The 20,715-nt window shown below is 35.9% G+C and overlaps 1 protein-coding gene, 1 long non-coding RNA gene and 3 pseudogenes across 8 annotated transcripts; 3 read left to right on the top strand and 2 right to left on the bottom strand.

Annotated features, from left to right (window-relative positions):
* The first annotated feature begins 1,451 nt into the window (after nucleotides 1-1,451).
* LOC147515128 (uncharacterized) lies at nucleotides 1,452-12,530 on the top strand. 6 transcript variants are annotated; one of them, XR_015209854.1, is made up of 11 exons: nucleotides 1,452-1,847; nucleotides 2,162-2,219; nucleotides 2,665-2,842; nucleotides 2,923-3,026; nucleotides 9,652-9,713; nucleotides 11,036-11,127; nucleotides 11,231-11,334; nucleotides 11,431-11,487; nucleotides 11,586-11,615; nucleotides 11,823-11,954; nucleotides 12,125-12,530. It is a non-coding gene; the product is annotated as an uncharacterized LOC147515128 (long non-coding RNA). The 6 variants fall into 6 exon arrangements; XR_015209855.1 differs by having other exon boundaries at nucleotides 2,159-2,219; XR_015209856.1 differs by lacking the exons at nucleotides 1,452-1,847; nucleotides 2,162-2,219; nucleotides 2,665-2,842; nucleotides 2,923-3,026 and adding exons at nucleotides 7,585-8,934; nucleotides 9,017-9,295.
* LOC147515129 (pre-mRNA-splicing factor SLU7-like) lies at nucleotides 3,662-7,518 on the bottom strand (annotated as a pseudogene). Its single transcript, XR_015214476.1, has 6 exons — nucleotides 7,477-7,518; nucleotides 6,931-7,043; nucleotides 6,190-6,609; nucleotides 5,867-6,005; nucleotides 5,483-5,782; nucleotides 3,662-4,478 (listed from the first exon to the last, which is right to left on the bottom strand). The product of XR_015214476.1 is annotated as a pre-mRNA-splicing factor SLU7-like (transcript).
* Nucleotides 4,668-5,467, bottom strand: LOC147515130 (arabinogalactan O-methyltransferase 1 pseudogene; annotated as a pseudogene).
* Nucleotides 12,531-16,624: 4,094 nt separating the features above from the next.
* LOC147515127 (U2 spliceosomal RNA) lies at nucleotides 16,625-16,832 on the top strand (annotated as a pseudogene).
* A 1,173-nt stretch (nucleotides 16,833-18,005) lies between these two features.
* LOC147515126 (uncharacterized) lies at nucleotides 18,006-18,731 on the top strand. The gene has a single exon (XM_086592801.1). The coding sequence runs from the start codon at nucleotides 18,006-18,008 to the stop codon at nucleotides 18,729-18,731; it is 726 nt and encodes a 241-aa protein (XP_086448927.1).
* Nucleotides 18,732-20,715: the final 1,984 nt, after the last annotated feature.

The following is a 20,715-nucleotide window of genomic DNA, read 5'->3' as shown; positions in this document are numbered from 1 at the left end:
AACCATACTATCCGCATAGTGTAAAAATAAATACTGACCAATAAACATCAAGGTGGTCACATCTGAAAAGAAATATAAAGAAAGAAAATATATAACTCTTGCTAAAGCAGAACTAGCACCGGGATTGCACTAATATTAGCTTAACAGGTCCACATTGTAATTTTTTCGGAAAACTATGACTCTTCCCTTCTCCCTTTAATTTTTGCGATCATTGCATGAGTGGCATGCACTTTACAAGGCCCTAAAGTATTATCCAATATTCCAGATTCAGTTATAAAGGTTTGTATCCACTTGAGTGCCGTCAAACTTGGGCTCATAAAATCAAGCTATCCTGGTCTACAATTTACAACCCTGAGACACTACCAACCCTTAGTTCACATGAATGCATGCAAAGGTGAGCATATATAGTTCAACTGCAACCAAGAATGTGGACATATCACTTAGTAGCTAAGCATATTCGTGGACGCAAATTTGAACACATACAAGTTCGCATATGGACATTTTGAGATAAAAACATAGCTTAAATAATAGACACTTTCAACACATAAAATCAGTTATGAACTTTTTTAAATAACAAACACAAACAACTTAACCAAAACATGGACAACAGGACGAGGCTAACATGCATTACACAAATAAATCAACAGAAATTATAATCGAGAACCAAAGTTTAAATCAATTTGATGTAAATCAATTCAAATCAAACAAGAATCGGGTTCATATGCAAACTCAACTAATTCATTGTTCACAATCAATCTCATGCTCAAAATATTCTTTGTTCTGAAGAAGATATACTTCCACCGGATAAAAATTCCTGCAAAGACCAAAACATTGGTTAGTACATAATCATTGGTTGAATTCAAAGCTGAAAGCCACAGAATTAAAGAAGATTTTAACTTTTTTTTATGGAAAAATGTGAACTTTTTTTTAACTTTTTACTTACATTTGACACATTAACATTTTACCTAAATTGCTCAATTGTTATTCTAAGAAATAACCACAACAAAATACACCCACATGAACACACAAAAAAATTGAGGAATCTCTAGCTGAAATTAAATGGGTTTGGTGAAGAAAAAAAATGAATTGTAACACAAGGATTGGGTTACCTGGTTCTAAAGTCGTAATTGAATCTACTAATCTTCCACTTTCGGTAAAAGGGCTTCCAAATATGAACGAAGAATTGGGTTTTCTGATGCTATTAGATGAAGATTTGAGTAGTGAAATATGGGGGTTTACTAGAAACTGTGGATCAGATGTAAGTTTACTTTTTGCCGCCATATTTTGTTATGAGTAAAAGAAATGAAACCCTAACAAAAATGTTTTTTTTTCTTCTCAAAAGGTCAAAATCATTGGGCGCTAGAACGAAATAAAGTGCGGGTCCATTTTTATCCTTCTTAGTTTCATTTCTTTCTATATAACAAATTTAACCGGTATAAAAAAATTACATTTTGCCGTGGCTAACTCGACCTCGCCACACAAAGTACAACATCTTGCCGCGACCTAACTACTTCTGAGGCCAGAAGTAAACCTGTAGCCGCGAGATGTCCACAGCCGCTGCGAGAACCTATGATTTGGCCGCGAATGATGACAAGACGTGGAAAAATACAACATTTTGCCACGACTAAGGACGGTCGCCGCAAAAAGTACTTTTTAGCCTCAAATATAGTGGCCGCAGTAAATAACTTGCTGCAAAAAGCATTTTTTTTTAGTAGTGCTTCTATCTCCCCCATTTATTCTTCAGGTTGAGCTCTTTATGTTATCGCCCCATTTATTTTCCTGAAAGTCATCTTCTTTCTCTAAATCATCTCGTTTTTCAGCAGCGAAAACGACGTCTTCAATCAAAAGTAATTATTCTTCCTCATGTCTCCCTTTCCCATCTCACAATTTTACTTTTTAGGGTTAGGGTTTACCGATTTCGACTCTGAAGGTAGTGTTTTTCTTAAGATATTTTTGATAAATTTTGTTCATATGAAATGACTTCATTCACTGTTTATTATATTTGATGTAAACAGGTCAACGTGACATGCTATTCCGGTCCTAAGCTTTGAATTTTTATTCAAAAATACTTCATATTTTCTCCATTTCAATCTGTTGAAGTAAAATTTTGTTCTAAAACTTGTTGTGGTCCTTATGTTTGACTAATTGCAACAAAAAGCAGGTCTGAACTAATGCTAGTTGAAATGAAGACCAAGCAGAATGTTTTCGACTTCGTAGAGGTATGACTAATTTCAATTATGATTGTAGGTCTTACGTCATTTAGTATCTGATAACCTTTGGAAGCCTAAGGCCGGCCTGATAACTCTGACTTGCTATTTGTAGTACCTTAAGTTCTGTCCATTTCTTTTGGTTGAAGCACTTTGTCATTCTAAGACATTATGTTGTCTTTATGCCTGACTCATGTTCACAAAACGGAAGTTCCCAACCTAAAATAACTCCAAAAGAACCAACACCAGCTAAAAAGCCGACCCCACCGCCAACTCAAAAAGATTTCATCATATCCGTTGCTCATAAATTATCTACTCAACCTCTTCAGAATTCTGAACCTGGTGTTTGGGGTGTTCTCACTGCTATTTCTCCCAAAGCCCGTAAACTTTCTCAGGTAACTTAAAATAAAAATAAAAAAGTCTATTTATATATATAAGCTGATGAAATGAGTGGCAGGGTATGAATATTCTTTTGACTGGGGATGAGCACTGCATTGGACGACTAGAAGAGGATATGAAGTTCGGTATTCAATCGAATGCGGTTAGTGGTAGGCATTGTAGAATCTATAAAGCCAGAATTGGTTCGGAGGATGTTGAGGCTACTTCGTGTAATGCTGTCTTTTGAAAGACACCAGGTTTTGCATTTTAAGTAGACTTTTCTTTATTAGACAGATGTCGTTATGTGAGTTGTTTGATTAGATTAAGTGTTTTGCAGTACAAATGGGATGTATCTTAATTAGGAAAAGCTAAAGAAAAATGTGTCTGGAGCCATATTAAAGCATGGAGATATAGTATCTTTTGCAGCTATGCCTGATCATGGTAATCAACAAACTTTACTTTAATTTTCTGTCGTTAATGTGGTTATATTGCCTTGGCTTTCAGTCGACTTATATGATTTGGCTAAGATGGATTAGTTTAAAGGATTATCGTCCTCGAATAGATTCACAAGAATAGGTTTTACTCCATCTATGGGAGGAGAGGTGTTGGCATTGTGAAAGCATCACAAAATGAGAACTAGCTTCTTAAATCCCAACCTTGTTGACTTAAACCCAGTATGACTTATCGATTTAAGTAGGTGTAAGGTAGCATGTAATTACACCTTATGTGTTTGCTTTCAGTGGTTCATTTTATGGGTTTCAGTTTTGGCTCCAATAGTTGACAAACTTCATTATACCATGGCTTATTAGGTCCAAGCCCTAATAAGGAATCAAATTAGGAGTGGTTTTTTTTTTCGGGTAGGTTGGGGATAGAAAGATTTCTTCTCTTTGACCAGGTGACTCATTTCGTTGTGTATTTTACTTGTTATCTATTAACTTATTTTTCTTACGTTTTTTGCTATTATTTTACTTCTTATTCATGAGTTGTGCTTATTTAGGAGTTTTTTTATTACATTCATGATGACATATTTAACACGTTTTTAGCTAAAAATGTCCACTACAAGAAAACAGGTTTTATGCCACGGTCCAAAACCGTGGGAAAAGGGCTTTTCCCACGGTTTTGGACCGTCGGAGGACCGTGGGCTTTTTGTGCGTCGGGAATGGTCTGCCGACAGCCATGACCGTCGGTAAAACCCACCAATAGCGACGGTCTTTGCGTCGGTCATTGCCGTCGGTATTGCCACGGTTTTAAACCGTAGGAAAAGCCGTCGGAAAAAGTCAGTATTTCCCACGGTTCGAGTCTATAGGTAAAGATTAGTTTTACCGACGGTTGTAGTCCGTGGGGAAAGATATTTCCTACGGTCTTAGTGCATGGGATTTGGTCTTTGTGTCGTGAATTTTGGTTTTTGGCCTGTTGTTATTTGACCGTGGTAAAGTGAATGACCGTGGAAAAAAGTGCTTTTGCGACGGCTATGGGCCGTGGCAGAGTTATTTATTTTTTCAAAAAAAAAATTGATATTTTAATTCCTGTTTCACCTACAAATCCGGGCAATCAACAGAGACCTAGCAAATTAATTAAATATTGTAAGCTTTCGTCAACTATCTCGATTTCTCTTTCAACATAGTAGGATCTACAACTTTTAGAGAACAAAATAAAACTAAAAATAATAAAAGGGACAAAACTACAGCATGACAAAGTGGATTAAAAAACCAAATCACAAACACTGATGAACTCGAAGAAGAAAGAGCATTCAACCATTTAAAGCGGACTTATAGTGGTTCTCGTCGATTGTTGTGTAAATCACGCCTTCATTTTCCAGTAATCCGATAGATTCCCTAGCACCATCTTAGATGTCCCACTGATTCCGTCGCAGCTATATTGTTGCTCATAAACCTACAAATTGGAAAACATTCCATTAAATACATTCCAGCTATGTCCCACTGATGAAGACCACATCAGTGAATCGCGTGACCAAGGCCAAACACCAATACCAAGAAAGTAAAAATGTCAAGACACCGCTTATATCGAAAGTATCGACTACTATATAATAATAATATAATATATCGTGCCAATTCCCATAATAATTCAGTAAAGAACAAAAGTAGTATTTTTGCGGCATTCTGATTTGTGTCAAAGTTTAGAGTTTTGACTAAAAATATTGAAAAATGAAATATTCAGGAAAAGTAAAAGAAACAGTAGTAAAATGTAATCTGCCTACATTAATTATTTGAGCAGAATGTAATGGCATTGGATGAGTGAGTAAGGTTAATCCCAGATGGAATCTGAAAATGCCAAAGCCTCCCAACAGCATGAACCAAATGTTTCCTACACAAAAATTCTTCAGCAAACATCTTCTCAACCTTTCTATCCACATCATGAAGAAACACATGAGTAACACCAAAGACTCTTTCTAGTCCTAGCCATAACAAAGAAATTGAATAAATAGCTCCCATTTTCCCTCGGCGCCAGTGGAAGTATCCCCTGGGCGCATCGATCATTATAAGATCCCATTCCTTATCATACACTTCACTAGGTAAATCACTCAGTGCTAGCCTACATCCACTATTACCTTTAAGTTGAAGGTGAGCACAATCTTGCTCAGACCGATAAGACCGAATAAGCTCATCAGCTTGCGAAAGTTGTGTATGGTAAAGAACATGCTGGGCATGAAGTGAAGCTGCGTCTCTTAGTATAGTTTGGACCCATTTAGGATCTTCTTCAAGAAAAAGAGTAGTACCATGTGGATTAAATGAAGACCACATCAGTCCTAGCCATCCAAATTGAAGCGGGAATGATAAGTGTTGTTGAAGACTAAAAGGGGTTTCCAAACACTAAGGCTCGGCAATGAAACAAGGGAACCAATGAGCATATACATGAATAAATGTTAAACAACTTACCTGGCCTTTAATCATTCTACCAGCACGATCATATTCAACTTGTTTCTCACTTTGTCCTAAGAGAAGTTCTTTAGGAATTTCTTCTTCAGCTGCTGCATTTCCATACTTCTCCATAATTGTATCTTTTGTTTTAGTCTTTAATTTCTCCTTGATAACCTTATAATTCTTATACAGCAGTTCAGCCTGAGAAGGAGCTACCTGCATATGAACATCTTGCCCTTTTTCATATGGTTCCCAAGCATGAACGTTAAGCTGCTTGAACTCCATTGCTTGACCACTTGTTCTATACTGATTGTCACCCTGAAGAACAAAACTCAAATTGATTAACACCACGAGTAAGGTGTGTATATTAATGAATCAGAAGTGTAAATTTTAAACACTCACTCCGTAAAACTTCTCATTCGGATCACTGTCCGAAAGAGGATCTTCACGATAGACCGAAGTTTTGGGATCGTGAATGGGCAGAATTGACGTTTAAGATTCAAAAGGTATTTTGTCAGATCCTCACGAAATTCGCAAGTTCCTCAAATCAATAACTTCAGTTAAAGGTTCGAGATGCATAAACTACAAAAACAGCTACTCAAGATGCAGGAAAACTAGTCAACTACATAAATTAGTGTATGGCTGTGTGTGTGAGAGAGTGGGGGAGACTATCTGAAGACAGACCATTCTCCTAGACATAGTTTAGAAATAAGCAAAACACTTACCTTACAGTTCCTGTGCTGCCACCTCCAGTGGAGCGCACACGCTTTTCAACCTTTGCAAAGTCCATTTGTTTGCTCTCGTCCACCTTTGCTTCATCTACCATCAATGAATCTTCATCATCATCCTCCTCCTCCTCACTAACCTCAACTTATTCACTAGGATTACTGTTTTTCTCCTCTAACTTTTTCCGCTGCTGCTCTTTCAAGTATTTCCTCCTGGCCTCATCCCTTGCTTTGTATCTTTCAATGACACGAGCAAATGTTGCTGTGTCATACCCATTCCAACGATCCCGCTTGCCAACGTAATCAAACTCAAAAGTCTCGATCTTTTCATCAGGTGATATGTACATATTCGTCCATTTTGCTCCTTTTTTCCGTGGCCTATCCATGCATGCCTTTGCATCATGTGTGATTGCACCACAACTGTGACAAGATAAGATGATTCATTCAATCAATACAATGCACCACATTTTTTCATTTAGACAGTACTTGATAAGTACATAAACAGTATACATGAAACGGGCTTATGGTCTCATCAATTATAAATTAAAGCCTTCCGTACAAGATTTTGACAACTCATTTTTATATTTTGAAGGCAAAAAAGAAAGTGAACCTATTTTTCCATTTGATAAATTTCATAGTCTAAACTATGTCAACTCCACCTAATGATGGAATATAAAACCTCCAAATTCTAAGGTAGAATATTGACATTTACTTATTAAACCAAAAATAAAATCTACTTACTTCTCACAAGCACCCTTCCTATACTTTTCCGCCTGATGAACTTTTGCACCTCTGTCATACCAAGCTTTAGTGTAATTTGGATCAGACTTCCATTTCTTTTGATGTTTCAAACTCTAACATAACAGAACACAAAGAAAAGTTTTAATACATACATAAATAACAACGCAAATGCACAAGAAGAAGAAAAAAATACAAATATCTCATAGGTATTAGTTGTTTCCAGGTAATACCTATGAGACTTGCAAGCTAGCTTTCAACCATTCCAGCACAAACGAAAGATAAAACAATGAAAATTGTAATAAAAATCGGTGCTTGAAATAAAATTTTGATGTTCTGAACACCATTTGAAATATATGCCTTCACAAATTTCTGAAAACCATTTTAAGTTCATAAGATTCATGTAAAATCTATTGAGATGAGAGAAGGGGAAAGAGAAGAAAAAAAAAGAGTAAGTGGATTAGTTTAATAGGTATACAGCTACCTGTTAAGGCTTGCAAAACGAATTTCAAATCAGCCCAAATATCCTCTTCAAATCTGCACGCCAACAACACAATTAGAGAAAAAGAACATAGAAGAAAAGAAAGCCATCAAAATCCTTACTTTTTTTTAAAAAAATTAAACAATTGTCTAAAGATGGAACTTACAAAGTAAGGTGAAAAGGTAAGTGGCGGTGGGGAAGGAGAAAAAGTAACTGGTGGTGGGGGAGAAGCTAAGTGGGGGAAGGAGAAAAGGCATGTGGCGGTGGGGGAGAAGCTGTGGGGGAACTTAATTTCTGTGTGTTGGAATTATTTTGTAGCCCCTACTCCTACGGTCAAAACGCATGGAACATCCGTCCTGGATCTAAAAATGGGTACCAACGGTTTCTCTTCGTGGCTGCACCCACGGTCCACGTAAACATTTAAACCGTGGGTAAAAGTATTAAAGGCACGGAATGAAGATAAACCCATTTGCTACGGTCAAAATATGTGGGAGAATATGCAAAGGTTTTAGGCCGTGGGAAAAAATACCGGGCAACCGTGGGAAAAAGTCAATTTTCTTGTAGTGGTCACTTATAGAGACATGTGATAAACTATAGGAATGTGATAGTTTTCATGTTTGTCTTTCATGTTACCATTCTCTACAGATATCTACAATTCTAATCATAAATATTTTAAACTTTTTGGATATGTTGCATAAAATGTATAATGAGACTTACCCAGTAACTTTTGTCTTGCCTTTTCAAATTTGTTTTGCGGAAGAGTCAAGTGTTCACTGCAAATCTTGCTGTCCGTTTTGCCTCAAAGAGAAGTCCCTGTCATAGAGAGAATTTAAAACATCTCGAAATCCTATTCAGAACATGAAGATGTGGAACTCGTGCACTACTAGAAAAATGTGAATAGATAGCATTTATTCAATAGCTTTTATAAAAAAATGCTATAAAGGTTTTTGGGAAAGTAAGGGATAGCGTTTGGACGAAGAGCGCAATAGAATTGATTGCGTTTTTAGAGAAGTGCTATTGCCGCGGGTCAATTATTGGACTTTACACCAAATTTTCGGGCCCGCCTCAAATGAAAATTCCAAATTTCAGCCCCGCCCTTCTTGTTTTTATATTTCCCATATCTTACCAAACGAAGCAAAACAACCCCACCGTCTGGTTTTCTCTTTAATAATCAAAATCCTCGCTAAGCAAAGCCGCACCACCACACCATATTCACGAGGTACCCCAAAACGGCCACCATATGGGAGCTTTCTAAAATTTTCATTATTTCCCATTTTAGAAAACCGACACTTCAAAGTTCAAACAGTTCAAAACCCAACACACTCAAGGAATCAAAATGAAAAATCTGAAATCTCAAGCTTTCGAAATGTAGAAACCGAAACCCATTCCACTCCCAAAAACAGACGGTCTCCTTTCTCACCCCCACCTCGTCTCTCTCTCGTTCATCAATTAATCTCTCTCGCATTTTTCTAGACTTGGCGCCCTCCCTCTCTCGCTCTCGTGCTTCAAGTTCAAGAATTTTACCGGTGAGTTGGTTTCTATTTGAAGAAATCACTTTGTATTTTAACATGGGATTAATTTTTCGAAACTGTGGAGTTTATTTTGTAGTGATTACATTGTTGTTTGGCATTGATTACATTGTCGAATTGAAGTGTGTTATGAATTGAATTTTTTTGCGAAGAATCCAAGTGCATAAACCTCTACTGGTTGTACTGTCAAGAGCTAGCCATACTATGTAGGGTACAGGGAGAGAAAGAGAATGAGAAAGGGGTTGGACGTTCTCCTCATCTGTTTATGGCATGTTATATCTTCTTTACATTGGAATTTCTCTCGAGAGAAAATGAGGAGGGGAGGATATAGAGAACAGAGCATCACTAGTTCGTCCAGGTTCTGCAGAATCTATTTCAAGTTTTACGTCATATTTATATTTTTCCTGTTGAATTCATCCAATCTTATTAGTTAAACATGAAATCTTACTTTTCAAAGCTTTGATTTTAAGAATGATAGTTATTTGATGAAATTGATTGGCTCGAAAGATTGAGAGGGGTTATTTGTCGTAGTAGTGAAATATCAAGACTTGCGATTAAAAGTTCTGTGGATTTGTGTATGGTTTCTTGAATTTATTGTTGTTGTCCTTGCTAATCTCAGTCTGTAACTCAGTATTTAAATTTTGGTGTGTGAATATCAATTGTGGAAACTTAGGACTTGGGTTAAATTCTCTTGGTTATATGATTTCAAAATAGGTAGCTAGTGATGGAAGTGTTAATTAAAGCGTTATCTACTATTGTTGGGGTTCATTCCTAAGGTGAGTAATTGTCTTTTTACCCTGTTTTTATGTTATTTGAACATGTTTAAGATCAGATTAATTGTAGTGTGGTTGTTAAATTTCAATCGAGTGCAAAGTATTAAGGATGAACTGGAAATTTTATGCTTCTGCCTCCTACTTTGACATTACATATAAAATTAAACGTTTGATATTTTTAATTGAATCCAACACTAAATGAAAGTTCAATGAGTCCTTTGTTCAACTTAGAATGCCCCAACTCATTTGGATGTGTGGGTTGAAAGTTATGATTTTGACAACTTAGGTCGTCAAACTTTTCTGACGGCAGAAAACAGTTTCAGTGCACTGGATTGGGGTCATCTTTTCATATGGTGAAGTGTTGATTTAGGCTTTCATTAAAACATGAAAAAGTAATTTTTACGAGTCTTCTTTCCATACCAATTGGACTCATAGCATTTTGAGGCCTGTAGAGAAAGATATGACATCTAGAAGTTTGAATGACATTAAACAATTTGTCAGAAAACAGCTTCTGTATACTGTGTTCGAGCACAATTTTTACATATTTAGAATGAAGTTGAGAATTTTTGTAAAACATAAGAAAGTAAGTTTTGTGTGTTAGCTTTTCAACGCAAAAAACCTCACTGCTTTTGGATACCCGTGGAAAGAGTTGTACCAATCGGAAAATAGTGCGTCAGATTTCTAGTTTGCTGAAAATTAGGATTTTTACTAAGTTTGAGCTTTTTTTACTTCTAGATGGAATGATATTGGGACTTCGAGTTCTATATGAAAACGTAAGTTTACATATTCTAGTTTCTAAATAATCAAGTGGTGTATTATTTGGATGAATGTAGGGATAGTTATAACATTGACAAAGTGGCTAGATAACTTATGATATTCTCTATTTAGGTGCACGGGCCTATTTTTGGAAATTTCTATAGTAAACCAGTGAGAGTTTCTTGAAACCTTTCTTATAGTATTTTTTCATCTTTTATGAATGATATTGAAATGTGATGTTGGTATATTGGGGTTTTAGATATATGATTTTTATGCAAGGAATATAAGTGTAAGAGCTACATAAGGCTTGATTCTAATCTTGAAAGATTAGATACATAGGCAACCTTAGTTGAAGGTGCAACCTCTATAGTGTATATATTATGTTTTTATTTTTGTGACTGATATATGTGTGTGATGAATGAAGCTTATATGGATATTGGTAAATTAGATTGTTGAATATTCGGATCGAGCTCTTTTAAGAAATGCATATATCTTTCACTGTGGAATATGATTGCTATACTAACCGAAGGCACCATTGTTGTTCTCTTGTTATATGGTGTCTAAATTAGTGATAATCGAGGAGGTTGCCAATTTCGTTCACCTATGCCTCTGGCCCCACTATTATTGTTACTCCTATCGGCGTATTAAGTATTTTAGTGAGGTAATTTCTCTTCATCCTATATATGTACACATTCCGGACACATACTACCTTCTACTTTCAGCATCTAGTGGTACTTAATTTAGCGACAACTTTATTGTTTTAGTGCTGTTTTGGCTCACTTCATCTTGAAAGAGAGGTTACACAAGTTTGGGATTTTGGGTTGTGTGAAGAAGTTATTAGCTGGTGGAGTCTATTTTATGGGTGAAGGTATCACATGGTTTGACATTACAATCTTTGAGTTACCTCCTTTGTGGTATGCTGACTAGAACTTGGTAACTAACATTTGCATTTTGAATATGTTAGGTTTCAAATTGTTATGCAAAGCATTACATCTTCCTAGCCATAGTTGATTGGTCATAGGTAGTATGTTTTAGTTCCTTGTTTTATGGTGGTATTCCTATTTCAGTTTTTGTTGTACTAAGGAGATACTAATTCTTTTTTGTGCATTCATTTTGCAGCATTTCTGCAATTTTAAAGTGTCTTTGCAAGTAAGTTACCCATCATATTTGATAAGTTTTGTTTCTTTTACTTGTACTCTTTTGTGTTGTATAAATGTCTGGGAAAGTTGTTGGAGTTTATGAGGATATTATAAGGCCATTACTGAAGTTGAGGTTTGCATTTTGTATTATATTGGATTTTGTCGCTTTACGATATATTAAACCTAACTACTTTTGTTTTGTTTTTCTATTTTGTAGATTGAACTTAATAGAATGAGGCTATGATGGCTGGAAGGATGGATAAGCTAGACATGAAATCATTTTCTCGCACGATGGTAGGGTCAAGGCATAGGTAGTGGTGATCAGGGGATACAAACTACTCTTCCATAGGTAAAATATTTTTTTTTACAAGCAGGGGTAACTTGTGGGTTATTTGGTCTGGTGTGATATTTTATTGAGTTAAGATATATTAGTGTGTCATTGTGCAATATATAATGTGTGCCTAAGACTACTCATCACATACTAAGGTTTTTTTCTTCTTTTTGTTTTTGGAAATGTAGGCACCTGGACGACAATGTAAGTTGTTGAATTGGGTGGCTCCACATGAATTAGTTGTTAAAGGACGTTGGGAGACTGATGATCCTATCAAACCGGTACATGGTGTACCTCTTGCAGACAATATCTCGAAAGTTTGGATAGAAGAAGTTGTTAACGTATTCAAAACCACGTCTTTGGAGAGAAAATTCTTAATTGCAAACAATGAGAGATGCTAAAGGGACTGCAATTGCATGACCTACAAAGCACGTAATATTTACTTATCACCACGTGAAGTAGGTCGACACTAGCATGTTTATTTTTCTTATTGAAAAAAACTTTTGTGAAAACTTGAATTGTGTTTTTTGTTCTTTTTGTTGTTGTACAGTGGAATACTATATTTTGGTTATTAATGAATGAAGTTATTGTTAATTATCGTGTGTTTAGGCGTTGTTAATTTGTAGATTTTAAAGTATATTTGCATAGGTGGTGGTGGTTATTACAACAATTCAGTGCGCCAAAAAAAAAGAAAAAAAAAAGAAAAACATGCTATTGAAATAGATAGCACTGATTGAAAAAAAATGCTATCGAAATAGATAGCACTTATGTAAAAAATGCTATTGAAATAGTAATAGCGTTAAAACAAAACGCAATTAAATTGATAGCATTTACCCAAAAACGCTATAAATACTTTGACAGCGCTAAAAAAAAATGCAATTAAATTAATAGCATTTATCAGAAAACTCTATCAAATCGATAGCGTTTTTGAAGACAACGCTATCAATAAAAACATAGCATCGTGTTTGATAGCGTTTGGTAAGTGCTATCAAGTAAAATTCATAGCGTTTTTTGGATGCTATCTATGTCCTTTTCTGTAGTAGTGGTGGATTAACATATGGATTGGTTACAACAAGGGAATATGCAAGATAACGTTCTAAGCCACCAAAACTATTTTCAAGTGGCTATTCTTGTGAATTATGAAGTGTTGTTTATGTTTTCTTTCTAAACATGGCTATTGGCTACCATGATATGTGCTTGAAGGATAAACCAGTATGATTTTATGTTGCTATGCTTATAATGGCCAATTTTCTGGTTATTTGGTACCCCAATTAATTACATCTTTTTCTTGTGCATATGTGCAGAACTTGCATTTGCATTTGTATATAGAGAAGTGCTTAATTCCACAGTATCGATGGATGGTGCAGCCTTGAAAAGAAAAGCAGGTAATTTAGTTACATATTACATTGCTTATAGTTCGTACCTCATGTATTCGATTAAATAATCTGCATCAGGTATCCAATTAAATAATCTATCTTCTTTCGATGGAACTTCCAACATTAATGTGTTTTGTTAGTTGGATGATTTTCTAGTGACTATTTTAATACTTTCTCTACTTATACTTTTCTTAGAAGGAGTAGTTTCTTAGAAGCAAAGAAGTTGGAGTCAACGACTAATTACGATGCAGCGTTTGGTTGGGATTAATTTGTACAACATTTTACAACACGTAATGGATAGTGCTTTCTCTTTCAATTGATATTTGCTATACCACACGATTTTTTGTGCGAATGGTGTGTCGTTTTAGTTCTAATGGTTGTTTTTATATGGCTGTAGCTAAGTCTTCAAAGCCTACTCTCTAAGGTAGGATACATGATGATGAGGTACAACCAAGCAAACTTATGTATGCAGACTTTGATCTGACATAGTTGAGGCGTTGTTTAGATGGCTAGGAATGCAGTATACCGAGTTTAGGCATTATAAATGGTGATGTTTTTATTTTTATTTTTTTTGGATTTTTCTTAGTTTTCAAATTTCTTAAAGAGTAGTAGTTAGTAGTATATTATTTTCTTTTATGTAAGTTTGGATTCCTAATTGGACCTTTGATGTAAAAATATTTATGTTAAGTACTGTTTATGAAATTTTAAATTGTGGAGAATTATGATTCTGGGGGGTTTTATTGAAATGGTAGATCTTTGTATGATATGAACTACAGGTGTGATATAAAGGTGCTGGACAATTTTTTTTTTAAATAATTGAAATCATTTGCCACGGCCTTCAACCGTGGCCAAACAATACATCAAGCACACTAAAAGCAAACCCCCACGGTTCGTATAAGCATTAGCCACGGTTTCTAGCTGTGGCAAAAGAGTCATTTGCCACAGCCTTTGGAACGATTTAGAGCTGTGGGCAAAAAACAAACTCCTCCAGCTCAATTCCTTGACAATCTGAAAGAGATAGACAACCTCCAATAACTCTCAAGGATTACTATAAATGTGATAGGGAAAGGCATTCTCCAGTGATTCATCGGAATTTTTATTTATTGCATGATATTTCATATCCTCTACAGGAGTATATAAAGTATGCCAATATCACTTCAACTCATCATGCTTTCTTGAGTGCAGTTGATGATGTGCAAGAGCCAAAAAACTTTAGAGAAGCTAATTCTTGTCCAGTATGGAGAAAAGCGATGCAAGAAGAACTTCGTGCTCTAGACGAGAATGAAACTTGGGAGATTGTTATGCTATCTTACGGGAAGAAAACAATTGATTATCGTTGGGTGTTCAAAAACAAGTTCAACAGTGATGTTTCTTTAGAGAGGCCTAAAGCTCGACTCATTGTAAGGGGATTCACCCAAACATATGGTCAGGACTACAAAGAGACTTTTGCACCAGTTGTTAAGATGAACACGTTTATATTTCTTGTATCTCTAGCTGTAAATCAAGACTAGAAATTATTTCAGGTGGATGTTAAAAATGCATTTTTGCACGGCGATCTTAAAGAAGAAGTGTATATGAACATTCCACCTGGACATCCGAAGGAGGCTAAGGTTGGATTAGTATGCACACTAAAAAAGGCCACCTATGGACTCAAGTAGTCTCTACGAGCGTGGTACGCCAAGCTCAGTTTTGTTCTAGTGATGACCGATTTTAAGCGGAGTGATGTTGATTCTTCATTGTTTGTTAAATCTAGCAAGTCTGGCTTGGTTATTGTTCTTATTTATGTTGATGACATAGTTATCACTAGTAATGACCATATCGAGATTTCTAAGATCAAGGATCTATTGTACAAGAAGTTCTCCATCAAAGATCTGGGTATTACGAAATACTTTCTAGGGATTGAAATTGCTTATTCAAAAAGGAGCATATTTCTTAATCAGAGAAAGTACGTGTTGGATCTTTTACGTGAAGCAGAAAAACTGGGGATAAAACCATATAATTCTCCAACTGACAATGGAGCTAAGTTAGACAACACTGGTGATCTCTTCACTGATATTGGTCAGTATCAGCGATTAGTTAAACTAATCTATTTAACTATTGCTCGACCAAATATTTCTTATGTAGTTAGCTTGGTTATTCGTTTTATGCACGCTCCAAGGGTTCAACACATGAATGCAGTTTCTAGAATACTGCAATATCTAAAAGGGTCGCTAGGAAGAGGTATTTGGATGCGGAAAAATGGGCGTACATCCATTACCACATATACAAATGTTGATTGGGCAGGATGTCTTAATAGATGGTCTACCTCGGGTTATTGTACATTTATCAGAGGTAATTTAGTCACTTGGAAGAGCAAGAAACATAATGTGGTGGCTCGTTCTAGTGCTGAAGCCAAGTATAGAGCTATGGCTTCAACCACCAGTGAAATTATTTGGTTGCGAGCTTTTCTGAAGGATTTATGTTTTGGTCTTCATCTGCCAACTACACTTTATTGTGATAATCAGGCTGCAATGCATATTGTTGCTAATCCTGTGTTCCATGAGAGAACTAAACATATTGAGATTGATTACCACTTTGTGTGTGAAAAGGTGCAGGTTAACATAGTTACTACCTCATTCGTTCGTAGTGACCAATAGCTTACATACATTTTTACCAAGGGACTTCTAGCATTGCAGTTTCATGATATCCTCTCTAAGTTGAGCTCACTGGATATCTTTGCACTGCAACTGGAGGGGGAGTGTGGGAGGAGAAAGAGTGTGAGGGCGTGCGCCCCCTAATTGAGTTTGTTTGGTTTGCGCTTTACATAGTAGTTTCTATAAATAAAACTCCGGCCACCCTTTTAGAAACAGCAATGCACGATTATGCATATATATATATATCTCTGTAATAAACCCTAGAATTAATCAATCAATAAAACACCCTTTCTTCTCCAGTGGACGTAAGAAGCTGCAATGGCTCCGAACCACTATAAATCTTGTGTTTTGTCTCTTTAATTAGTTGTTGTTTGCTACAACGTCCTCAATTAAATATATGATTTAATAGTGCAGACTTTATTCGGAAGGTCACTTTGCTAACTGAACTTGCAAATTGTGGTCGTTGTAAAGCTTTTTGGTTCATCAAATGGTTGTGGTGTACAACCTTTATCGAACAATTTCTACAATTTATATTTCAACGAGTTATTTCAATTTTATGTCATTAGAATTAGTGATAATAAAGTCCTCAGTGAAATCAGCGCTATCCCATATCGACCAGCTACATGGTGCAGCAAAACATAAATGGTTATAAAAGCAGATTTGAGATAGTAAGCAAAGCATACCTTTCTCGGCCTTTTGGCTAAGATCAAGTGTAGTATCTGTTCTTATCAGTTTAATATCTGATATGTGGGGCATTGTCTCACACGATATTAAATTAATTTTTAATGGGGAAAGGCCCGCCACAATAGCTAGCTATTGGGACTTTCAAGAGTCGCCTATGTGTTGCCCTATGTGTTGCACTATTGCACAGGCCTGGCTCACCTCACCAAATCATTTGAAAATTTTAATTGTTTTCAAGAGATGTCTATATATATATTTATCCCAGTGGTTTTGTCTTTTACATTTTGGTTTAAGTTTTTGTGTGATATCACCTTTTTTATCACACAAGTTCTTATGCAGGCAGAATCAAGTCGCCCCGCAAGGGAATCAGAAGTAATTTTGCAAGTCGGTGCTGACATGGAATTGAAACTGATGACAACGAATTGTATATGTTAGGAGTTTCATGAAATAACTGTTAGCCTTGATTTCGTTAGGAATTCAATAGTGGCTTGTAGTATTCATTGATGTATATATGCTGGTGGTCAGGTTTACTGTTAAATTCTTGCTTGTGTGTTGTATATAATATGGTATATCTAGTATTTTGGAAGTCCCTATTTTCAGTTTCCACTGTACTGTTTGATTTCATTAAGTACTGATTTTTCTAGTTGATTATGATGATCATTAATCCGTTAGAAGACTAATTAGTTACTAGCTTAGCACCATTTCTCCATCAAACTTACCCAACACGATGCACGGTTGGAAGATATCTGTAGCATTCTGACAGTGTTACTAGTGAAGGACGTGCTCCAAACAATCTCAACTCGGAAAGAAACTGTGCCTAGTTTAGCTCTTGGCTCTTGATTTCCTGGTCATCATCAGTACTCACTGTTTTTAAATTCTGATCCTCTCTTCCAATGTCGCACAATGTCAAAGCATATGCTGAAGGAACTAACAGTATATACTTCGAATGACAAACTTCTCCATGATAGCTATGTTCTGAAATGCTGCCATGATTGCCGTTTGGTACGAGAGCGGCAATATTTTTTGAACGTGAGTTTTTGGGTTGACCAATGGATTGTTAATGTTAGTTTACTGTATAATAAATGGCATTAAATCAATTTTTAATTATATTAGATGCAGACCTGCTTTTGGTAATATACATGAGCGTAATGCTACCTTCAGTTTTTTTCTTTATCTCCCCCTGGTTTATGTACTAGCATATATTGAATATAAAGGTTACCGTAGAATACACTTAAAGGAGAGAGTATAAAGGCAAACGTTTCAAGAAGTATGTATGTTACTAACCTTTGGTTCTACTTAATACCCCCCACCCCGTCTCGCTCAAATACAAAAAGTAGTAGCAGTTGGGGGAGCAAACCACAATCAGGAAAGAAAAAAATATGTCTTTGAAAGTATCATTGATCGTAGCATGTGTAGCAATAGCAGTGATCGCTCCTACAATAGCCCAGTTAGTTGTACCCCCAAATCCAGTTCAGGATATCACAAAATGCTGGTCGTCTTTCCGAAATGTTGATGGATGCGTGTCAGAAATTTTCACCTCTTTTCTCAGTGGTCGAGTAGGCTTACTTGGTCCTGGTTGTTGTAATGCCATCAAAGAAATTAGTACGAGTTGTTGGCCAGCAATGTTCCCCTTCAACCCTTTGTTTCCTCCGTTGCTCAGGCAATATTGTGCTAATGTTCAGTCTGGCGCCAAGCCGGCCTTAACAGCTTCATCTGCTCAAACTGATTCCAAACTTGAAGATGCATCTGTGAATACATTTGGGTTAATCCCAGATGTCGGAACATGTATAACGTCGCTCCAGAAGACCGAAGGGTGCTTGAATGAGGTCATTACCTCTTTCTTCAGCTTCCAAGTTCACCTACTCGGTCCAGCATGTTGTAGAGCTATCACTGCCATTGATAACGATTGCTGGCCAAAAGTATTTCCTTTCAATCCTTACTTCCCTCCATTGGTCAAGACCTACTGCACCAAACTCAGAAGCGAAACACCTAGCAAGACACCAACAACAGCACTTCCTCCCAAGACACCAACAACAGCGCTCCCTCCCAAGTCCTCGCCTTGCCAAAGCAATTGGTTCAAACTGACTAATAATATCCTATCCTAGGCTGATCCATTTCTAATTATGTCATTACATATATCATGCTCTTTTTGTTATTAGAAATCTAGGACGTTCTTATTTATTTATTAAAAAAAAAGAGTCTAGAGGACCAATTTCGGTGGAAAAACAACTCTAGAGACTAGAGTACACCGTTTTTTTTAGTAACTCACAAGGGCAAATTTTAGCATTAAATAACCCACGAACCCAAGATTTCAATTTTAGTAACCCTCAGGGACAAAATAAGTTGGCCCGACCTTTTTTTTAATACCAGTTTTACCCCTCGGTATTATTATAGATATAAAACATAGAAATTTTTATTTATTTTTGAAATACCAGTTTCACCCCTCTGCGTAATGTTTATAAAGCAGATAAATTTAGTGATTGTTCGTACCCAAATAGGTGAACATACCTCATATACTATATATGTTGATGTATGAACAATGATTATTCATACTTCAATAGGTGTTTTTACTAATCATACATTATGTTGATGCATGAACAGTGATTGTGCATAGCTCATGTTGAAGTATATGAACAGTGATTGTTCTTACGAACAGTGATGTGTATAGCTCATGTTGAGCTATAACAATGATTGTTCATACCTCGAATAGGTTTAATGTTCATAAGAACATTGATTGTTCATAGCTCATGTTTGAGGTATGAACAATTATTGTTCATACCCCAAATAGGTATACTCCAATAGGTGTTCTAACTGATCATACATTATTTTGAGGTATGAATAATGATTGTTCATAGCTCATGTTGAGCTATGAACAATTGATTGTTCATAGCTTATGTCAAGGTATGAACAATTAAGTATGAACATTGATTGTTCATACCTCATGTTTGAGGTATGAACTATGTTGATGTATGAACAATGGTAACAAGCTTTGGTAAAAAAAAAGTAGTAGTGTTCAAATTTCAAAATAGAAACTTAAGGCCAACAAATTGAGCCCAGCCTATTGACTTATTGAGCCCAATCACTTAGAAACTAAGAAATTAGAAATACCAACGAACAGGAATAGAGAGAAACTCTCCTCTCTCAGTCTCCCGGGTAACTCTGAACTTCTGAACTTCTGAAGTCTGAACTCTCAGGTAACTCTTGGGTGACGGGTAGTATCTTACACAATCACACTCTCGGTTCTTCTTCCTAGCTATTGGCCTCTTAGGAGTATTTTCTTATTCTTTTCTTCGGTTCTTCACTTATTCAACTCTTGCAAACTCTTATTATTCTCATAAGGTAAAAATTTTAGTTTAATTATTCTCAATTTATTAACTTATTTTGATACTTGTTTAGTTGTTTAAATGTTTGTGCATTAGACATTAGTTTAGTTAAGACACCAATTTATTTAAATTGTTTATATGAATTCGTTTATTTGTTTAGGGTTTAGTGACACCAATAGAACTATTTTGTTTGAATTGGATTTTGTTTTTATGCATTAGAAATTTTGGATCGTGTGGATGATGTGATAATGCCCAATAATAATTATTTTCTCTATGTATTGTATATTGATAATTATTTAATATCTTAGGTTACAATGTCGTATCATCAAGCGCCCAAAAAACCATTAACTCTTATATTGTTCTATAAGTGAAAAGATGATAAACCGGAAAGTGGCGAAACTTTAACATCTATTCTTCATACTTCAAAACTTGATGGGGATGAGCAACGTCCTACCAAAGTTCAAGTTGTCGAAATTGAAAGAGTTGAACCTTCTCCTTGAGTCCAAAGAGTCGGAGTTGAACATTCTTCCAAAGCTCAAGAAGTTACACCTATGGAAGTTGATGTCACTTCTCTATTTGAACGTGATCTGGGTAAACGTATTGCTATATATGAATACCCGCTTAACAAACGTGATGAAGTCCGAGTAGCTTATCTTAGAATGGGACCTTGTCAACCGGCTGATGAGAACGAAAAAATTTATCCATTGACTATGTTTGGAAAACAAGGATGTCGGTTCAACGCTAATTGGTACAAACTATTTCCTTG

Source organism: Coptis chinensis, chromosome 2 (assembly GCF_015680905.1).
Source record: "Coptis chinensis isolate HL-2020 chromosome 2, ASM1568090v1, whole genome shotgun sequence".
Classification (NCBI taxonomy): domain Eukaryota; kingdom Viridiplantae; phylum Streptophyta; class Magnoliopsida; order Ranunculales; family Ranunculaceae; genus Coptis; species Coptis chinensis.
Note: the sequence above shows the minus strand (reverse complement) of the source record. Positions and strands in the feature narration are given on the sequence as shown.

Coding starts and splice junctions, on each gene's coding strand:
- LOC147515126 (XM_086592801.1), top strand. CDS start 18,006: ATGTCTTTGAAAGTATCATTGATCGTAGCATGTGTAGCAATAGCAGTG.